This window comes from Centroberyx affinis, unplaced genomic scaffold (genome assembly GCF_046629955.1).
Source record: "Centroberyx affinis isolate AG114_WGS23_722 - 3 ecotype Tasmania unplaced genomic scaffold, CSIRO-AGI_Caff_v1 ptg002952l_1, whole genome shotgun sequence".
Lineage (NCBI taxonomy): Eukaryota > Metazoa > Chordata > Actinopteri > Beryciformes > Berycidae > Centroberyx > Centroberyx affinis.
The window spans coordinates 63,926-84,335 of NW_027281067.1; the positions used below are offsets into that span (position 1 = coordinate 63,926).

General features: G+C 39.3%; 1 protein-coding gene across 1 annotated transcript in view; it reads left to right on the plus strand.

Annotated features, from left to right (window-relative positions):
- Positions 1–14,357, plus strand: part of adgrg6 (adhesion G protein-coupled receptor G6) — a gene marked incomplete at its 5' end in the record, with an annotated part of 77,947 nt that extends 63,590 nt beyond the window's left edge. Inside the window, one exon of the mRNA XM_071536852.1 lies at positions 13,823–14,357. Within this exon, the coding sequence (XP_071392953.1) occupies positions 13,823–14,034 (212 nt within the window). The remainder of the gene's footprint in view (positions 1–13,822) is intronic.
- Between the last annotated feature and the right edge of the window lie 6,053 nt (positions 14,358–20,410).

Genomic DNA, 20,410 nt, shown 5'->3' on the forward strand with positions numbered 1-20,410 from the left:
CATTGCTTTAATACATATTGTTAATCGTAAATAGGAATGGGACGATTTGCTTATGTCACGATACGATTCAATACACGATATGGAGTTCATGATTAGATACAACCGTGATACGATGTAAGAAATAAAAGTTTGAATTGTGAATTGTGCAGAATTCTGTTTATTTCTGAGACAAATCTTTCTAGCGATGCCATTGGCTCACTAGAATGTAAACAAGAATTTTAAAATGTCATTACAAAGTGACAGTAATATAATTTGGATGGAGAGCTTGTGAAACTGTGATGGTGAAGCGTCTCATTTGTGATTACTACAGCAGAATAACATGCAGCTGTAACACTTTACAATAAGGGTCACTAAGTTAAGGGTTAGTTAATGCTTAATAAGCATTAACTAACCCTTAATTAACAGTTAACTAATGTGTCTGGTAATCATTTACTAATGGTGTTCATGTTAACTAAGGTATTAATTTATACATCATTTAATAGTCATCTTTCTAAACTATTAAATAATGTATAAATTAATACCTTAGTTAACATGAACACCATTAGTAAATTACACATTAGTTAACTTTTAATTAACTTAACTTAGTGACCCTTATTGTAAAGTGTTACCAATGGGGCTAATATTGCGATTATTTTTCTGCCTCACAATATGTATCATCACATTTTTGTATTGCGATATATTAAATGTCAATATATCGTCCCATCCCTAATAGTAAATATGAGTTTTGGTTTATTTTCCTTTCTCTCTATGTTGTATCCTACTTGAGTTCATGTCTCTAAATGAGCCTGTTTGATGTGATCTGATTGTATTGATACATTGTGTCTGGTGTATGAAGCTGTTTGTTTGTCACTGTCACAATGGAAGGTGACATCGTGTCTCATGCTCATGTATCTACCTCTGTGTTTGGTGTGTAGAAAGCTCTTCCAACCAATAGCAGGAGTGGAGGACCGGCGGAGGTAAAGCTAAAGCTGATTGGCTGATTGACTTCCTGCTTCCAGCACCATGTGATCCGCTCTGTGTTTCCCACAATGTTTGTGGTCAAAGTCGATCTTCCACTCTTCCCCTCTCTCTCTCTCTCTCTCTCTCTCTCTCTCTCTCTCTCTCTCTCTCTCTCTCGCACGAACCACCAATCTGTAATGATTTTATTAGGCAATAAAAATTCATTGTTGACGATTTAAACTTTAATTGGACGAGACAAAACATCTAAAACTTTATGTGCATCTGTTCGATGTGAGTGTGTGTTTTTATTGTTTGAGAATTAAGATCGACTTTGGTGGCAAACATTTTGGGACGGCAGCCACTGATCTGTGTGTTGTGATTGGCCGGTCACTGTGATGTCATACAGGGTCACGCCACCTTGTTACCAACCTGAAGCTACGCTGAGTGGGAGGAGTTTTCATTTTTCCCCCATTGGTGCAAAAGACTAAAACTAACTCCGCCCACCCAGACTACCGCAGGTTGACAAAACAAGCACGCCACGACAGACTGCATTCAAGCTAACATCTGCTGAGTTTATCCTCATAACTCCTGTTTTTGTTTTTTTGTTTTGACAAAGAACAAAGCGATAGCAGGCTAATGCTGTGGTTTGCATTAGCTTCAGTAATTGATGTGATAATGAGTGTGTGCTCATTGAAATTAACCCCAAATGTTGATGATATTGGCACAGAGTGGACCCGACTGTGATGCCAAACGTTTTGTTCCGATCGCCTGAGTGAGTCCAGATATCACAGCGCTCAGTAATAAACTCCCAGTGAGAAGAAAGGAGCGTCTCTCCCGCCCCGTCCCGCCCCGTCCCGTCCCGTCTGGGCCGCGTGTCGCTGAGCAAGGTGCAGCGCCGCTAAAAGAGCCGCGAGGGCTGCTTTTTAATAAAAGGCTCTAGACAAAATAGTTTCAGCATCTCCTGACAACTTGAAGCCTTTATGGATATGATTTTCAAACCATAAAGGACAGGAAGAATCTCTTGGCATGCATGGTTTGTAAAAAAAAAAGCATTCCATTTAGGCCCTTCAGTGTTTCCTAAAATGGGTAAAGCTCTCTCTTGGCATTGTTTCTTAGGGTTTTAGTGTTTTATAATATTTTGTTTTTTCTTTATTTTTATTTCTGTGCCCAGAGGCTTTTTGGAAACAAGCTTTGATCTGTCAATCATGACTGACACATCAAAGCTTGTTTCCAAAAAGACTGCAGTCTTTTTTTTAATTTTTTTTTATACATTTGTACATATATTTCATACATTATTTCAGTATAAAATTAAGAACAAAGTCAAGATTTTACATCCATTCATATCATTCATTTTTCCCCCATCTCATCTATAACTATTAAAAAAAAAAATCATGCAGGAATGATTTAATGTCTAACCATGTTTGGTTAGAGAAAAAAGGTTCTATCTCAGTCCAATTTTCTGCAAGAACCCTTAAAGGTTTCCAGATGAGAAAAAAATAAACAAAAATCACATTAATTGCCAAGCACAATAATTGGTCAGTGACATATTGATAACTTACACGGTAACTCTACTTCCTGACACACATCGTGGAAAAGATAAAGTTTCTTTTAAGTGGTTTTTCTTTTGCTCGTTTCCAGCACCAGGCGGTATTTTTGGAATGCAAACCTTGATCTTGCTTTTATTAAATTCGGTTACAGATGTGCGAGAAGTGATGTAATTACTAAACTGGAACGCAGACGCTGAACAATTCTCCGCCTCGCAAAGCTGCAGCCTCCGTAACGGGTTGTTTGTCTGTCATTTGTCTTCCGGGTTTGATTTTCCAAGAAAATACACTGCAAAAAACGACGGAATTGTAAAGTTATTTCATCTTGTGTTCAGACTTATCAAGTTTATTTTAGGATTTCTTTAGTGAAATCATCTTACTGCACCTGCAGATCATTTTACCGGTTTCAACAAATTTTACTTTTTTGTTTTTTTTTCTGGATCATGTAACTTGTTTCAGGACATTTACTTGGTAAAAGTGAAATAGTCTTGGAGAAAGTTTCTTGTTTCAGTTGATTGAAAGAAGTCATATTGGTGAAATTTATTGGGTAACACTTTACAATAAGGGTACAATAATTAAGTTTGTTAATTAAGGGTTTAAGTTAATAAAGGGTTAGTTAATGCTTAATAAGCATTAACTAACCCTTAATTAACAGTTAACTAATGTGTCTGGTAATAATTTACTAATGGTGTTCATGTTAACTAAGGTATTAATTTATACATTATTTAATAGTTTATAAAGATGACTTTTAAATAATGTATAAATTAATACCTTAGTTAACATGAACACCATTAGTAAATGATTACCAGACACATTAGTTAACTGTTAACTAAGGGTTAGTTAATGCTTATTAAGCATTAATTAACCCTTAATTAATGTACCCTTATTGTAAAGTGTTACCATTTATTGAAACCAGCAGATTATCTGCCAGTGCAGTGAGATAATTTAATAATAATAAAATATCATGAAATAGGCTTGATAGGTCTGGAAACTAGTTAAAATCTCTGGACAACTTGTCATTTTTTTTTGCAGTGTAGAGCCTGAACGCTGTCAAGCAGCCGACTTGGAAGTCCCGGATATCGGAGTTTAACACCGGTACATGAACGCAGCGTAATAGTTATGACTAAAAAACAGATAATCGCCTACTGGCGTAAATCCCAGAACCGGATCATCACCAAAATCTAATCAGCTGAGCGTTAGGTTCCAGCCAAATCCATCCAGAACGCTTTGAGATATCTTGCTAACACGGGTGAAAAATAAAAGCTAAAAGTGTATTTCCACTGAGCGACCGCATCACCCAGGTGACGGTGATGAGGGAGCCGGGGAGGAGCGGTCCTTTGTCTTTCTCGCTGGGTGTGCAGAGGTTTTCCCCAAAGCTCCCTCAAAGTGATGGAAGCAGCTTGTTGCTCCGTCTCTCTGGCAGCCTCATGCAGCTCCAGCCTCACAATCAAACAGTCAGCGCTCCACTTAACTGCTCGAGCAAAAACAGGCAGTTTGTGGCTCGTCAGCGAGACGGTCAACAGATTCCTTTTCCTCCTCGGAGGCTTTGGGGAAGCTGCTTGTCAGCGTCACTGAATGTTGCCGCACATCTAGATGTTTGGTTTGTGTGTGCTTCACTCCAGACCACACAAGAGTTGAAGGCTTGCACTGCACCATCTCAATGTAATGTCATGCAATGTGTGTGTGTGTGTGTGTGTGTGTCCTAGACCCGTATGAATGGACACACCCCTGTCACTTTCCACAGCATATGTAATTGCACAATCTAAGCATGATATTGTTTCTAACTCCAGTTGATACACAGGTTTTGCATTGTGTTGAACAAACTGGATTTAATTGATCTAAATATTGGGTATAAATATACACAAATATATACAAACTAGAATTTATAACCACCTTGTCTCCTCTCCTCTCCTCCTCTCCTCTCTCCTCCTCTCCTCTCCATGTCTCCTCTCCTCTCTCCTCTCCTCCACTCCTCTCTTCTCCTTGTCTCCTCTCCTCCTCTTCTCTCCCCCTCTCTTCTCCTTGTCTCCTCTTCTCCTCTCCTTTCCTCTCCTCCTCTCCTCCTGTCCTCTCCTCCTCTTCTCTCCTCCTCTCTTCTCCTTGTCTCCTCCTCTCCTCTCCTTTCCTCTCCTCCTCTCCTTGTCTCCTCTCCTCTCCTCTCCCCTCCCCTCTCCTCTCCTGTCCTCCTCTCCTTGTCTCCTCTCCTTGTCTCTCCTCTCCTCTTGTATATATTTGTGTATATTTATAACCAAGAGAAGTGTCTCCCCAAATACCAATCAAGTCGGCTATTTGTCTTTTATTCTTCCCATTGTTTTGTCTCGTTGTCCTCCATGCCGACGCTGGCTCAGCCAAGCTGTCATGGGTATGAAAATTATGGCAATTGTCTCCGGTGAATGACATGGGATTTACTTATTGTCATGGCGATGCTGACAAATTTAAATTTGAGCGCTCAAACACAAGTCACATGTCGGTCGAATGCCTCAGGATCCAATTTTGTACCACATTCAGATCCAGATTCAGAAAAAGCTTTTTTGGCAGGAATCAAGTAGTGATGAGTGTTGCCAGAACATGTTGCAATGGTACAGGATAAAATACAGGATAAAAGATGAATGTAGGAATTATAGGCAATATTTGAAAATATAGGAATTCCTAATTATAAAAACTCTATTTTAAAAATTGTTCATATGATAAATATGATTCTATGCAATGCTATGGACAATATTCATATGCAATGCATCCTAGACAACTTCACTAATTATCATTCCTGAGATAATTATATTATAACACAGTGAAACACATCTGGCAGCATCATAGTTTTCTCCTCCTTCCCAAGAACTACTGGGAGTTGGAGTGAGTTTGGGAGGGAATAGGAATTAAGAAATGCACTTTCAAATTTTGGGAAGTATATTTTTTGTATATTTTCGTATTTTGGACATTCTAATAGAAAGTGCAAATCTGTTTCTACTTCTTCTACTTCTACTTCAGCCTTTGTCAGAACACATGGCCATTAATGGACACACTTTGGCTATTGCAGGGATGGAACCTGTTACTTTATGGTATGGCGTCACTCATTGCTAGGCCACCCTGCTGGTACACACACACACACACACACACACACACACCATGCAGAAAAACACACATCTGTGGAATCAATTTTCTGGCCTGGAATCTATGCAGTCATCCTTAGCAGGTGCAAGGCTAGCTAATGTTTTTATTTCCTAATGAGAACGGTGCCGTCCAGGATGAAACCGTCATCATCAAGGCATTTATGTTTACCCAGGGATTATTGATTCAAGCCACAATGCCAAGTTCTTCTCAATAAACAAATATGACCTTGGTGGGAGATCTTAAATCAGGGTGAGAAACTGCAACCAGCCAAATGTTGATGCATTTGAATATTTGACCTCTTTGGTGTGTTTGTCTATTTTACCGGCTGTTTAAGCAGCTAACCAACCATCATTTGGAGGTTCTGACCTATTCTAAAAATATGAATTTGAACCTGAATTGAACAGGCAAAAAAGCCTGTTTCTTGTTCGAGATGATCGCTCAGATGCATGATGTCAGCAGAGAAAGCTCTTTAGAAGATTGGATAAATGTGGAGTGGAGCCAGACAATACTAGAAAAAAAACATCCTAGGTTATAATGAGTCACTGAAGGAAGTCTTTAACTTGGGGTTTCACCACTTTTGACCAGTGGGTAACACTTTTCCATGGTATTAACCTGCATATCAATCTATTAAAAAGTGTACTTACACAATAATATTGTGTAAGTACTTGAAATCTCCCTAATACATATTGTACTTACAACTGCACAGTGTAAATACACTGCAAAAAATAACAGGCTGTCCAGTGATTTTATCTTGTTTCAATACTTATCAAACTTATTTCATTATCCTAAAAAATAAAGTCAAATTTGTTGAAACTGGTAAAATTATCTAAAATCCTAAAATAAGCTTCAGAAGTCTGGATACAAGATAAAATAACTTCTGTCAGTCTGTCAGTTTTTGCAGTGTACATACTCTTCCATCTGTACACTTTGTGCTTCCATTGTGCTGTTCCACCCTTAAGTACAAGAGATTTCAAATACTTAAACAGTATCATGGTATATTTATGATATTTTCCATAGGTTAATACACTGGAATAAAACAGGTATGCAGTATTACTGGATAGTGGCACTTGTTGGGAAACTCTGAAGGGTAACATTGCCCACGGAGTCTGACGTCTTTACAGGAAATTGTCAGGATATGTAATATTCCACAGAAAATTCCAGTCGTAGCTTATGGCAAAGATAACAGGATGGCTTCCAAAGGTAACGCTCAACATGTTAAACATCGGTCAGCATCTGCACTGTATATCCCAAATATGTCGAGTGTTCTCTCTCCTCTCGTTTGGTGTCTCTGAGGTAGGTCACCGCTGTAAAGAGAGTCTGTCTGAGTTTCTGCGCCAGGTTCTCTCTGTCTTTCTATAGTTTCCAGATGTTTGAGGTCAGAGGATCCTTACCTCCCCCAACATGTAGTCATGGTCCGGTGCTTCGAGAGAGACTGTACCGGGACACAGGTTCAACACCCCGTCCCCCCTCCCCTCCCTGGTGGCAATCACTTTCCACGTCTTAAGTGCAGAACTGTAGATATTGCACCCGGTACTCTGGTGAAAGAGAATATAATGTATGTGTATTTTAGGGAGGATGTGGAAACGAAAACAAACACCCAAATTTGACCTCATTGGGTGTTTCAAGAGTCCAATTTATTGGACAGAGCCAGTTGCTAATTACTTCAGGGAAGCAGAGGTAAAATCAGTGCCGTCACAGTGTACAGAGTAAAGTGTGATCTGGGACCTGGGAATCAGGAAAATCGTGATCGTAGTGCACGCCAACAAGCAACTGTGTCTCATGTACATCTTCATGTTGCGCAGGGACACCAGTTGGAAGCCATTTTTGGACTCATGGCAATATGTTGTGCATGACAACATGACAACATGATCCCTGATTTGTTTAATTTGGCGCAGACGGCAAGGATGACAAAGAACAGTAATTATGAGCTTTTGTTGTTGGCGAGGCACACCAAGCGGAACAGCATGATTCCGCGGCACATCAAGTTATTGCTTGTTTTACGACGTTACTCAAAGCTGTGATCGTACAGGAGTGCCAGCAAACATAAAGATCTGCTTGACTTGGCCCAAGCCGTTTAACAGTTTCATACGGTTGCTTTGGCTCAGTTTCCACAAGAAAATTCCAATGTGCAGAACTCTCAAGGCTGCTAGACTTGGTCCAGATCGCACCACCTTGAAGCAAAAGCTTGATTGTAATGACATTACTTGAATTTAGTTTGACAGGTAACAAGTAGACAAAATTGCCATGGAATCATAGCCTCAGACAAAAATACACTTGAAAGTAAAAGAGCTTCGAGAAACCTTAAGGGGTTTATCAGATTGCAGGCACAAAGGATCCAAAGTGCAAGCTAGAAGGGTCCATGAAGAACCTCTTCATGAATGGATGAACTTTTCTCAAATGTCCTTAGGAGATATTTTTTCTAGTTTGGAATTGTAAGCTGCTTATTGGTTTCCTTTGGGTCTTAAATGAGCCACCAATGAACCCTTTGTTTTTGCCTTTGTTATTCTGTTGTTTCATGCATAAAGTAAAGTAGAACTACAATATCATCCATTCATTAGGGTTAGTAATTAAAATAAACACCACTCTTGGAGCAGAAAAATGTTTGTCATGGACGATATATTTAATGTCAAAATATTCTGATCCTACTTCTTACACTCATGTACTTACATCTGTCCTTATGTACTCAAAAAGCCCTTTAATGAAGAGTTGGATTACAAAATGTGGAATATTATTGAAATTATCAACTATTTTGAACCCTTACAACATTTTAATGCACATTTTTTGGAATACTGAGCAATGAGCATCAGGAGAGCATTTTACTGTATATATCATTTTGGAATGAAAACGTGCATAGTTGGTTTTTTAAGTATTACACATGGAGCTTTCTACAGTTGTAAAATTTGTCTTTTCGATGATTAATTGAATGTGACACAAGCTGCATACCAAGAGGCATCACTAGGGGACTGAATCTGGAGGAGAGGCAGTCAAAATCTATCGTGTGGTAATTATTTTTCAATCTCTTCTGTCCTTCGTCCTTTTCAACAACTTCTCTGTTGAAATCCCCACTTACATTTTGCACTGCCACATCAATTCTGTCATTACTTATGAAATCCATTTGTGTTTCACTGAAAGCCAGAACATCCTGCTGAGTGTATTTTAGGGACAGTGCGTTAACAGAAACCATATAATAGTCATTATTCTTGTTGACAGAGATAAAGAATGGTGTAGGGTTACCATTAGGGTTTCCATTAGGGTTTTTGAATTCCAATACCAGATCAGATATTTCCTAGTATAAAATGAGGAAAACTCTGTCCTTCTGTCTGTCTGTCTGTCTGCATCCATTTTGCTCCTCGATGGGTTGGCCAATCAATCTGAAACTGCACATAGGCATTGAGCATTGACATAGGCAGGGACTGATGAAGCTGATTTTTCCATTTTCCCAAATGTACGCTGTTTATGCGCATTTTTGGCAAGTCTGCGCGGAGTTGTGGCGTGTGCATCCCCAGGTATGGACTAGTTTGGATTGAACCTGCTGATGTCAGACATTTTGTGCTGATGTTCTTTATATTTAAATCTGGTCATTGTCATGCCAAAAAACTACCAAAATATACAAGAATTTGAATTTCATTCTTTGCTGGTAGAAATGCCTCAAGAAAGCATTTAGGCCATGGGACACTAAAACTCTCCATTGAAACCCAGACTAATGAAATTCTTATGTTGGTTAGCAGCTCCTTATGGCAGGAGGAGGCAGGTTTTATTACAGGTTTTATAGACTTGCCCACATGAAGTTATTGAGTAATATATCCTCACATACTGTATATCCTCACCTAAATCATATGGGTGGGCAAATTTACTGGCCAATATCCAATTTTTATTGAAAGGCCAATATTGGTAAAATCGATATATATCAATCTAACACTAGTTACCATTATTGTCTGTTTAGCATAAGGTTGACTGTATTGTTAGGAGTAGGAACCCTGATATTCTACCTATTGTACACTTAACTCATATGATAACATGTGGTAGTATTTTACTACTTTCAGTGGTTTTATTCCATGGTATTAAATTTATGGAAAGGTATCCTAAATACATAATAATACTCAAGTAAATGAATATTTACCCAATACATAATGTGCGTCATTTACTTAGAAGAGGGGAACAACACAATGTAAGTACAAACAATTAATCTAACAACTAACAACAATCTGTGTATTTTTTTACTGTTATACCCTTGGAAGTACATTGAAGCTGGACTAGGCAAGATACACCAGCCATATCAGTCTAAAACAGGAATGGGGCTTCAACAAACAAGAGCGTCCTATCCTTACTAATTGAGATGCTGTATATTCACCCTGTTTGCCCAAATTAAGTGTTGGCTAGCCTTTCGATAGTTGAACCTCTTTGCCACCTTCACCCTCACTAGACACCGATTTGAAGATTTCTGGGTAATGAAGTCCTTCAAACTTTCAAATCAAACAAACAAACAAAAACAAAAAATCCAACAATTATTTCTCACAGCCACTAAAATGCAAAGTTGCATAGTGCAGCTTTAAGTATCGTTAACATTCAACATCCACTCTCTCATATGTAATAATGTGAGAATAATGAGAAAGAAAGAGAGAAAAGTCAGGAGCTGTCATTGCTGAATCCCATATCCGCCTTCTCAGAGGGGATATTGTTTTAGGATCTGATTCTTAGTTCATTTAGTGTTGGACACCATCACAGATGTTCGAACAGTATGAAAAAAAATTGGTGAACTCGGGACTTTCCTACTGTCTGTCTCGATAAAGAAAAAACTATCAGGGCCCCCTCTCCTTTAAAAAGAACCATCTGGGATGAACAGTGATTGAATCACTTCTGCATGCTCAGAGTGTTTGCTTTGAGGTGGAGCCCCGCTGTTATATTTACTTGTCTAATTAACGCTTTAAGTTTCCATCTCAGTCGAATCCAGAGTTTGGAATTATAAGGTTCCATCTGCACTTAGAGGAGTTTTGAGGTGTTGAGCGCTAAAGTTTTCACATCCCACAAAGCCAAGCTAATATTAACTCTAAGATTTCTAGTTTTTATCCACTTAACTAAACATTTAAAAATATATAACTTCAAAGCAAAAACCTGTTTAAAAAGAACTACTTTCTATAATTATATGGCTGAAGTCCCTTTCTTTTCTATCGTGGCCAAAATGTCAGATGGAACCTTACAATTCAAAGGTCACATAATTATGAGAAATAACTATGATATTGAAGTTTCAATTTGGGATTTCTAAACGCTAACTGGAACACTGTGTGATCCTGTGCAACCCAATGGGTAGAGCAAGGCACTGACTGCCAGGCTTTCTGGTTCCATTCCCAATTGAGCTCAGTGGGTCTAGAGCAAGGCAGTAACACTACCTGGATTAATTGTTCCATTCCCAATATAGCTCAATGGGTAGAGCAAGGCACTAACATTGCCAATCTTAGGGGTTTGATTCCCTGCGTAGGTCAGTGGTTAAAGAGGGGTGCTAATTTCCACTGGTGCTACCTATGCAAAGCACTCACAGGACTGTAAGCGGCTTTGTATAAAGTGTCTAAATGGTATATATATATGATTGGTTTATGATGTTATAGTGTATATCTTCACCACTTGCCTGCCAGGAGTGCCAGATGGGACACAGGATACTCGCCAGGCAAGGCCAGTCAAGTACAGTTTTTCACTGGATTTAGAGGATCTGTTTCAAAACAGATCAGGGCTAGATCTTGACTGTTATTTTTATTGGATAACTCTACTGAAAAATTAAGTTGACCATGAAGCTTTGTGTGTCAGACATTGCATGGTAATTGTTATGTGTACCACCCCTCTTTCCACACGCTTCCCATCCTCTTCTCTGGACTTTAATCGGTCAAAACTGAGAGCTTTCAAGGTCCAAATGCACCGCAGCATAATAATATCCAAACATACCAATGTTCCTAGTTGTCTTTCTAAATCAGGTATGCACACAGTTTGAAAATTGATCTTAGGATCAAGTACAAAATGAAATCCAATATAAATGAGACTGCTGGTATGAAGTCCTGACATGACCCGGCTTGGCTTGGCCTGGCGGTGTTATCCTGGCTTTGACACCCGTTGGAATTGCAAGGCCCTGGCAGGAAGGATGCCAAACCAATGACCCCACTTGGCAAAACAGAACTCACATCAGACAACAACTAGATATCCAGACATTTGAGGCCAGTAAAGATCATCATCAGCAAAATCGTTTTGTCATTGAGAGCGGTGGCGCCCAACTCAGACGCAGCGCTGCCTTTGGCGTCAAAATTTCCACAGTTTATAGCTAGTGGAAAAGAATTGTTTTCAAGCAACCTGAGGCAGAGGTGCATTCTCTTAGTGAAAACTGTCCAAACATGAACCAGCTAACCATCCAAAACACTAGTCAGACTACAGCTTTATGTAACATATGCGTTGATGTACAAAGACAGAAATTCATCTTGTGTGACAACAAAACCTCATGCACCCAAACTTTACTTGACAAACTTTACTTTCATCATCTTAACACATCATTTAGTCTATTATTGAGTCCTAAAATCATAATTGTCTTAAAATAAGTGAACAAGTCTGCCAATGGGGTTTGATAATTTCACTTGTCTCCAATGCAAAGCAACTTGTTTCAAGATTTTTATAGAAGTGTCATTTTCTTGATAGCAGTGCAGTGAACTGCCTTAGTCTGACTGGTTTCAAGATACTGACACTCAGTTCTAGAAAATTCCTGAAAGAAGTGAGACTGCATTGAGAACAAATGGAGTTATCTCACCTCATTGGCAGAATGTTTCACTTGGTTTAATGAAAAATAAGATCTGAACGCTGAATATGAGACTAATTTACTTGTTAATATTTTTTGTGCAGTGTGTTATCTGTGACGACCAGTAAAAGCAACTGCTAAGGCTTTGTTTTGATCTAGGCTCAGAAACATTGTACAAATGTACAATGAAGAGACGATTTGGCATTGCCTACATGTTTTATATTCCCCACCTTCCTGCTACCATGCTCACTTCCATTATGACAAGCCTACCTAGGGCCTACTTCATGGTGAGCACAGTGCAGAATACTCGTGTGTGCGCCCTTTCTTACAAATAAAACTTGATACTTCAGTGTAATTTGCTTTGGTCAGAAGCATCAGATAGGCAAAGTCATTATTTCTCATTTGTACCTTAAAACCTGTTCATGAAGTAGATGTGAAAAACTACACTGAGAATGAATTCAGCTCTACTTGACCTCAATTACATGGAGCCCTGATCAGTTCTCAAGAATGAATGGTCACCCAATGCTAATGTCTAGATCGGACTTTTAATCCAGATTAGTTCTGCTTGGACCACCCTATCCGTCCATCATTGTGCTTGTGCGTCACAGATTCTCATATTCCAAACAGGGATTATAGCACCAAACAAATCTTACCAACTTCTCAACACAGAAAAGTCAACACTCAGCTGGAGACTGAAAGCATATCACAAAACCTCAAAACGACAATTTTGGTGTTTTTGTTTTTCTTTTTTTAAATAAAAGGGTATGTGATCATGTGTGTGTTTTGAGAGTTTCACAACCATTGAAAACATTAAAATCTGGTGCAACTTTAATAGGCCTTTTTTTCATTATTTCCTGAAAAACATATTTTTTGGAGATACGCTTTTTTTTTTTTTTTTGTCTAAAAGCAACCATGAAGGCAATACATTGTTGCTGAGTTACCTATGCAGACATTGTTTCTGTATAAACGATTGGCGCCAGATATTACTGCACACCTCTACTCTCCTACACTCACACAAATGTAGAATAATACATTTTGTGTATGTGCTTTGGCCATTTTGTTTTCAGTCACATTCCTATATTCTTGTGTTATAAGTTCATAAATTAAACTATGTAATGTTTATGTAACTGTAATTTAAACCTTGTAATGTTTCCTTAATGTGAAATTATTATGAATTATCCTCTTATGTGGAATGGCTCTTAAAACATACCATCTTAATTAAACTTGTAATATTGTTTTTGTAATAAAACTATTAAACTTGTAATAATATGATTACTAAAGTGTTCAATAACAAGCGTTCAAATGTTTTATTTTGTGTGATTGCATCTTTGCAGCATCAAGAACAGGCTAAATTATAATATATTTAATTACTGATCATCTAATGAATCATTCTTAGTTTATTAATCCAATATTAAGGGCTAATCCTCGTGTCTCCCTCTGTTTCTCTGCTCCCTGGATGCAGGTAAATGTTATTCCAACCAGACCAGCCCTAAGTGTGTCTCCTCGTCCTCTTCCTCCTCGGAGGCGGAGCCCAACTCCTCTTCCTCCTCGTCCTCCATCCTGCCCGTCAGCCAGATGATCGACAAGGTCAAAGGTTACTGTTCCACGCGCTCCGACAACTTCTACAAGAACATCATCATGTCCGACAGCTTCAGCCACAGCACCAAGTTCTAGAATCATCCTCGGTGTTCCGGAGTTGCGCCCAACCTTCTAGAACTCTCCTCTGTGTTCTGGAACTGCCCCGGATTTTCTCGAACACACCTAAACTTCCTCATACTGGCAATTTCAGCCACAGAGGACAGTTGTAGAAAGTTTGGGGACATTCTAGAACCCACCTTAGTGTTCTAGAACTTCCCCAGATGTTGTAGAACCCTCCTCTGTGTTGTGAAACTACCCCTGATGTTCTAGAACCCTCCTCTGGGTTCTGGAATGACCCCCAAACTCTGAGAACCCTCACCAGTGTTCTGGAGCTGCTCTCAATGAATGACTGACATGTCTAGAACCCTCCTCTGTGTTCTGGAATTGCCCTCTAAGTTCTAGAACACTCCCTAACTCCCTCTCACAGACACAGCTTCGGTCACAGGATGGAGTTCAAGAATGTTCGGTCTTTCGCTTTCTCTCTCCAATGTTCTTTCTTTCCTTCCCTCCTTCCTTCATGGCCCTGGAACTCTGGATCGGAAACCATAGACAGATGTAGTCAATGTGGAAGTCCCAGTTGGTTCTGACATGCTAGTTGGACTGCTGCTATACTTTGGGTCCATCTGTTCTTTTTCCAGCCAACCAGAAGTTACGAGGAATGGTGTGGGAGCTAGCTGGTTGAGAGGCAGTAGACCCTTTGTGTGACAATATACTAATTTGGTTCAATTGTAGAATGTTCAAGAAACAACTGTCCACAGTACTAATGCAGCATAGATTCAGGATAAATGCATGAAGGGGGACTTTGACAATGGCTACCACTGTAGTTTAGGGGGACCGATCTCATTGCTTTGTATAAAAGTGCCTGCTAAATCATGTTAAGGATGCATGTTCTGAATATTCTTTTCACACCAAACAACTGCTAAAAACCAAAAGACAAAGTTAATATAATGAAGAAATAGAAAGGAAAATATGGAATATAATGGTTCAAGTCACACATTGTCATGTTAAATACATTAGTAAGGTTGTCGCCCGGGGACTAAGGGGTTTCCGAGAGCAACGGGGTGGTCAGAGGAAGTTGATGTGGTTCTACTGTATCATATCTCTCTAGAGAACTGGCTGACCTGGCTGCCAGACTGGATCTTAGAGGAAATGAAGGGGAGCAGAGGAGAAAGGAGAGAGGGGGGGAAAGGATGAACACAAGGTGGAAAAAAATGTATAGTTCTGGTAGAAAAAGTAGGCCGCTAAATGTTTTGGCATTTTTTTTGTTTTGTTTTTTTTAAATACTGTGATGCTAAATTGTTAAAACTGGCCGTTTGTGTATGTGTGTGGAGCCATATCCTCTGTAAATATTGATGGTCTATTCTATGTGCCTTCTTCTATAGTGTTATACTGTATGTGTCTGGATGGTTGCTTTTGTTCTTGCCTTCGTGGGGTCCTGGAAAGGTCACAGAGACTGTACATACAAACTCAAACATTCTTCACTCCCCATGCCATGCAGGCGCAGAGCCTAGTGCCCTTTTTACCTCGCTGAGAAACAACCCATTGGGACAGAATGGACAGGAATAACAGAGGAAACGCAACAGAACAAAACTGTAGAATAGAATAGATCAAAATAGAGTAGAAAGAACAGAGGTTATTTCTTCCCCCAAGGAAGCGTGGACAAAGACGATCTTAGAGCTAAAGTTCTTTCTGGGATTAATCACAAATAAAATGACAAATTATCACAATACATCTATAGTCTCCCAAGTTCAAGGTTTGTGAAACGTGAAGCTGGTTTTTCTAACACTAGACAGGCCGTGCAATGGTCAGTTGACAGCTGTTTTGAATTTTAGAATGGAAATATCTCAGCTTTCAAAATGTCCTCCATGACCTTTCCTAGACCCGCAACCAGTTTTATTCGATTTTCAAAATCATGCAAGGAAAATAGTAGTTATAATTATCTTTACCCCATTCATATGACAGTTTGTTGGCCTTTTCTTAGACCCCTAAACCTTTAAAGGATTTTTGTAGGATTTTCCTCAGATCACATTTGATGCTGAGAACTTTCTATAGTCCTCTGGTCACTCATCACCCTGTCATCCCGCATGATTTAGCCCATTGTCGAAAGCTTGCTCCTTAGGTGAAATACCCTCCACATCATCACTTGAATTAGATCCTTTTCATGTGGCAGACAGTGCTAATCAAGTCATGAGGTGCGGGTAACTAGACGATTGGCGGTTTGAGTGAGGCTGAGGGTAAAAACGCCAACTTGCTGCCAGTGGCCGCCGATGCTCAGTTACACTTGCACGTCAGCCAAAGTTTAGCAATTGCAGAGGGTGTCTTTTAAGACAGCAGCATTATTGTTGAAGGGAGCACCGTCGCCTCTTTGTTCATGGCTTGTCTGTGAAGCTTGTCTCTTGTTTAAATGTTGTTCAACAAAGTAATAGTTTTTTATGTTACCACAAAGATGTCCCAACATGAAGAAATGCGCTCACTGTATCGTTGCCAGGGTGAAATTTTCATCTCGGAGACAAATTATTATTTTATTATTCATATTTACTTCTTAACCGTCTGTTAGGATTCCATATGCACAACTACTGACAACCTGGACTCTGTAGAAAAGGGATGTAGCTTTCTTGTCGCTTGGTTCAACTCTTGGTTCACTGTGTTATCAAATCTATCTTCCATCGCTACTTTGCTCTTCCCATGCAGGATATTTTGGTCATTTTGGATGATTTTATGACGATGATTTGTCATTACACGCATTTATCTTAAATGTCCAGTGAATCATTCCAAAATTAGGGGAAAGTAGACAAACGCAGCACCCATACAATGCAATTGTTAGATTATTTCTTGTAAAGATGGATGATTTTCCAGAAAGGGACAGACAATTCATTTTTTGTTCATAAAAAAGCTCTTGTAACAATAATGGTGAACTCTGATTTTTCATCGTTGTTTCTGTTTGTTTCACCTATTCTTGTCAAACACGCATAGCTGAACACGTTTTCCTTTCCTTCCTAAGTACTGTCTTTTTTTCTTTTTTTTTTAGCTTACCGTCTTTCAGAAGCTATAGGGCAAACCTGTCATTTTTACTGTGTGGTATCTTTTTATTTATTTTTTGGATGTACAAGTTCTCAGTTCTCTCACTACCAGTCAGTCCTTAGCTGATCTCAGCCTTGTCAACTGACAGTCATATCTACTGAGAGGTGAAGCATGGAGGGGAAACACAGAGACCCGTCTTGAATCTGTTTGTCATGCATAGGGGTGAGGCTAGGGGTTTGTGGACTGCACCTTGTCAACTGTTGGCTAACTAGACCTCGGGTGTTCATTCTCAACCAACATCGATCACAACAAAACATGACTGTCTAGGCAACAGCAGAGCGCATTGTACGAACTGTCAGGCACCCTGGCCGACGTTTCTCCTCTCTTTTGCCCAGAGTAGCGGAGGAATGTATTTATCAGCCTTCAAAAACAAATCCCTTGGGATTGTGAGAGGAGACGGAGAATGTCCAGGATAATATTTCCTCTGTGGTGTAAAATGGGCTCTGGAAGGAAGGCAGATTATAAAGTGATTAGGAGCCGAGATGGAGCAGTTAAGAAGCCCGTTTGGCCGCTACGATGGCATAGCTTGGTTTTCATGGCTCAGGATAGTTACTGGCCTGTGTTCAACCAGAGGGAGAAAACAATTTAAAAGATAATTCCTAATTCCTTTTTTTCCTCATGTGGCATTCAGATGGTTCTTTGGCCCAAAAGTAGCCGAAGAACCAGGTGAAACTACAATGCACGGCCTTGTTTTCTGGTCCATACACACAGCTATATTTACCCCCTGCTGACACTAAATGAAAGAATAAAAGGAATATTAATTGACCTTTAAATTAGCAACATTTGTTGTTGTTTGCTACATGTGGACAATTCTGTGTGTAATTTCAAACATGTTGGCCCTATGCTTCCATTTATTCAAGGTTAGTGCTGGCTAAAATTGTTTGTTTCAAGCATTAGATACGTGCCTGAACTACCCACAGACCAAAACACCATCTGAACAGCAGATGAAAAAATCTTGAGGCCACCAAACAAAAGAGGGAAAGTCATCAGCAGGGTACACAGTTATAGATTCCAATCTAAAAATGTGTTTGTAGATCCTCTGTGGACCAAATCTAAGCATCTGTTTTGCATATATTTTAGCCTGTCATGATGTTGCCACTGATACATATTTGTCTCTCTGCAGTCAACAGACTTGAAGATGCTAAGAAGTGATATACTGTATTTATAACGCTAACAGACAGAAACAGAGACTGGTAGCAGCAGTAGCGGGATAGCTTTGCCTCGCCGATACCCAAGCTGTGTGGATCTATAGAAAAGTTTTACAATTTGTCAATGAACTCGTGCCTGAATCCCACTTTACAAAACAGTTTCTTGGCAGCTCCACAGCACCAAAGTAACATTACAGTCAATGGCCGCTCAGATTTGTGACAGAAATCACCCTGAATAAACTCGCTTCATCTGTTTTGGTCCTAACAGTTCCATGATGCCAAACCTCTGTAGACCACTGTAGTTTCATTTGTAGGGACAGAAGAGAGAGAGAGAGAGAGAGAGAGAGAATTTCTACAAGCCTCTGTATCAGTTTGCTTCCTCTAAGAGGTGCTTGCACAAACTGCGTCTTCAAAGTAAAGAAATAAAAAAAACCTTACGAGGGCGTATTCATAAGAAAGTTCAATTAACGTGGCGAAACCGTCCAGACGGTATGGTTTTTATGGCGTTCCAAACCTCTCGAACCCTGATTATGTCGAAATGAAGAATTAATTATTGTTTTGTAAAGTTCTTCTAACCCTACAAATCTCTACCTTGTGAGCCCAGTTTTTTTTTTTTTTTCTCTTCCATGATATATGTACAGTTCCGTTTAATTTAAATATTTCTGTAGTAACTCTGAACTATGTCTAGTTGTTGGGATCGCACCCCAAATGAATATTGTACCAAATGCAGATATGTTTTTGATGAGGATTATAATTGATCTTGGCTTTTTATTGTTGTTGTTATTATTTGTATTATTATAATTATTATTATTCTGTACACACTTTTCTGCACCCAGCTATGTTTTTGTTTTTTTTCCACAATGGTTTGTCAATGATGTTACTATCTGGAAGCTCACTTCAGCATCTCAACATTAAAGGGAATTAAATTTCTGAAATGTTTACAGAGGCTGCTTGGCTTTCTGCAAGCTGTCATTTCCCAGTGTTTTGAAAAGGAAAGACAGTGAATGTGGAAACTCACAACAGATTTCGTGCCACAAGTTATTGCCAAAACCAGACCGTAGCGAAGATAATGACATTTACCAGTCTACAGAATGTGATGTAACTAACTTGGCAGACAGATATAGGAAAGGGACGGTGGATGACAGCGGGTCATTGGGGTTATCAAATGGCCACTTCCCATCACAGATGCTTTGTTGAATTAGACCCACAAGGGATAGCCTGTTTGCATAAATACGTTGCGTTACGGCCTGTTACCTCACCTGCTTTCAGGTGAGGTAAGAGGCCCTCTGGCGGCCATATTGGAGGTCCTTAGGTCATGGCAACAATGGCTGAGAATAGCTAATTTCATTTCTAAACTGACTTGGCAACTACTGCCAGTTTAGCAACTTCTCAGACCCACCGGCAACTTTATTTGTCAGAAGTGACTAGCAACAAATCTAGCTACTTTTTCGAGCCATTGGGGAAATTGTTTACGTGTTGACAAAGCATTTGGTGACAAATTGGCACAGCTGATACTGATTTGCATCCTTGCTTGTCTAGTCTAAGAGGCCTGATTCACAGCGCTTCCCATATAGAGTGTGACCAAGGTGGTGTAGTAAATACATCAATATGCAAATTAGTGTGTGATATCAATTTCTAGAGCCTTTTTGAGCAGCCGATACTTCCCTTGGAAGAAAGTTGGCAACACAGGTGTCAACAGTATGGAAAAGACATGGTTACTTTTGTTACTTTTCTGTTTTTGACTGGGAACTGAATGTTTTGCCAACTACATCTGACCGCTTTTGTGTTTAAATAGTGTTGTTGTTAGTTAGCTAACCATAGTATGTTAACACATACAGTAGCTAGCTAGTAGTAGCTACTTCTTTGTTAACACAAACAACAGTTTCTTTTCTACTGTAAATTAGCATGCTGGCTCGTGCTTACAATGCAAAAAAATGATTAGGTTAACTGAGCTGACTCTCCTTAAACTATAACAAGCTATGTAGTGTTTTGGAGTAGAGACTAGGGGTAGAGACTAGGGCTAAAGACAGTTTGCTTTGTTACAATAACCTAAATTTGGAATCTACCTTATCAGACCATTTTGTTATTATGCTACTGAATGTGTCTACAGGTACACCACAAGAATCTTTTTCACATATCTCTTTTTGTAGCCCTATTTTAGCCATTGTTTTGCACACAGCCAA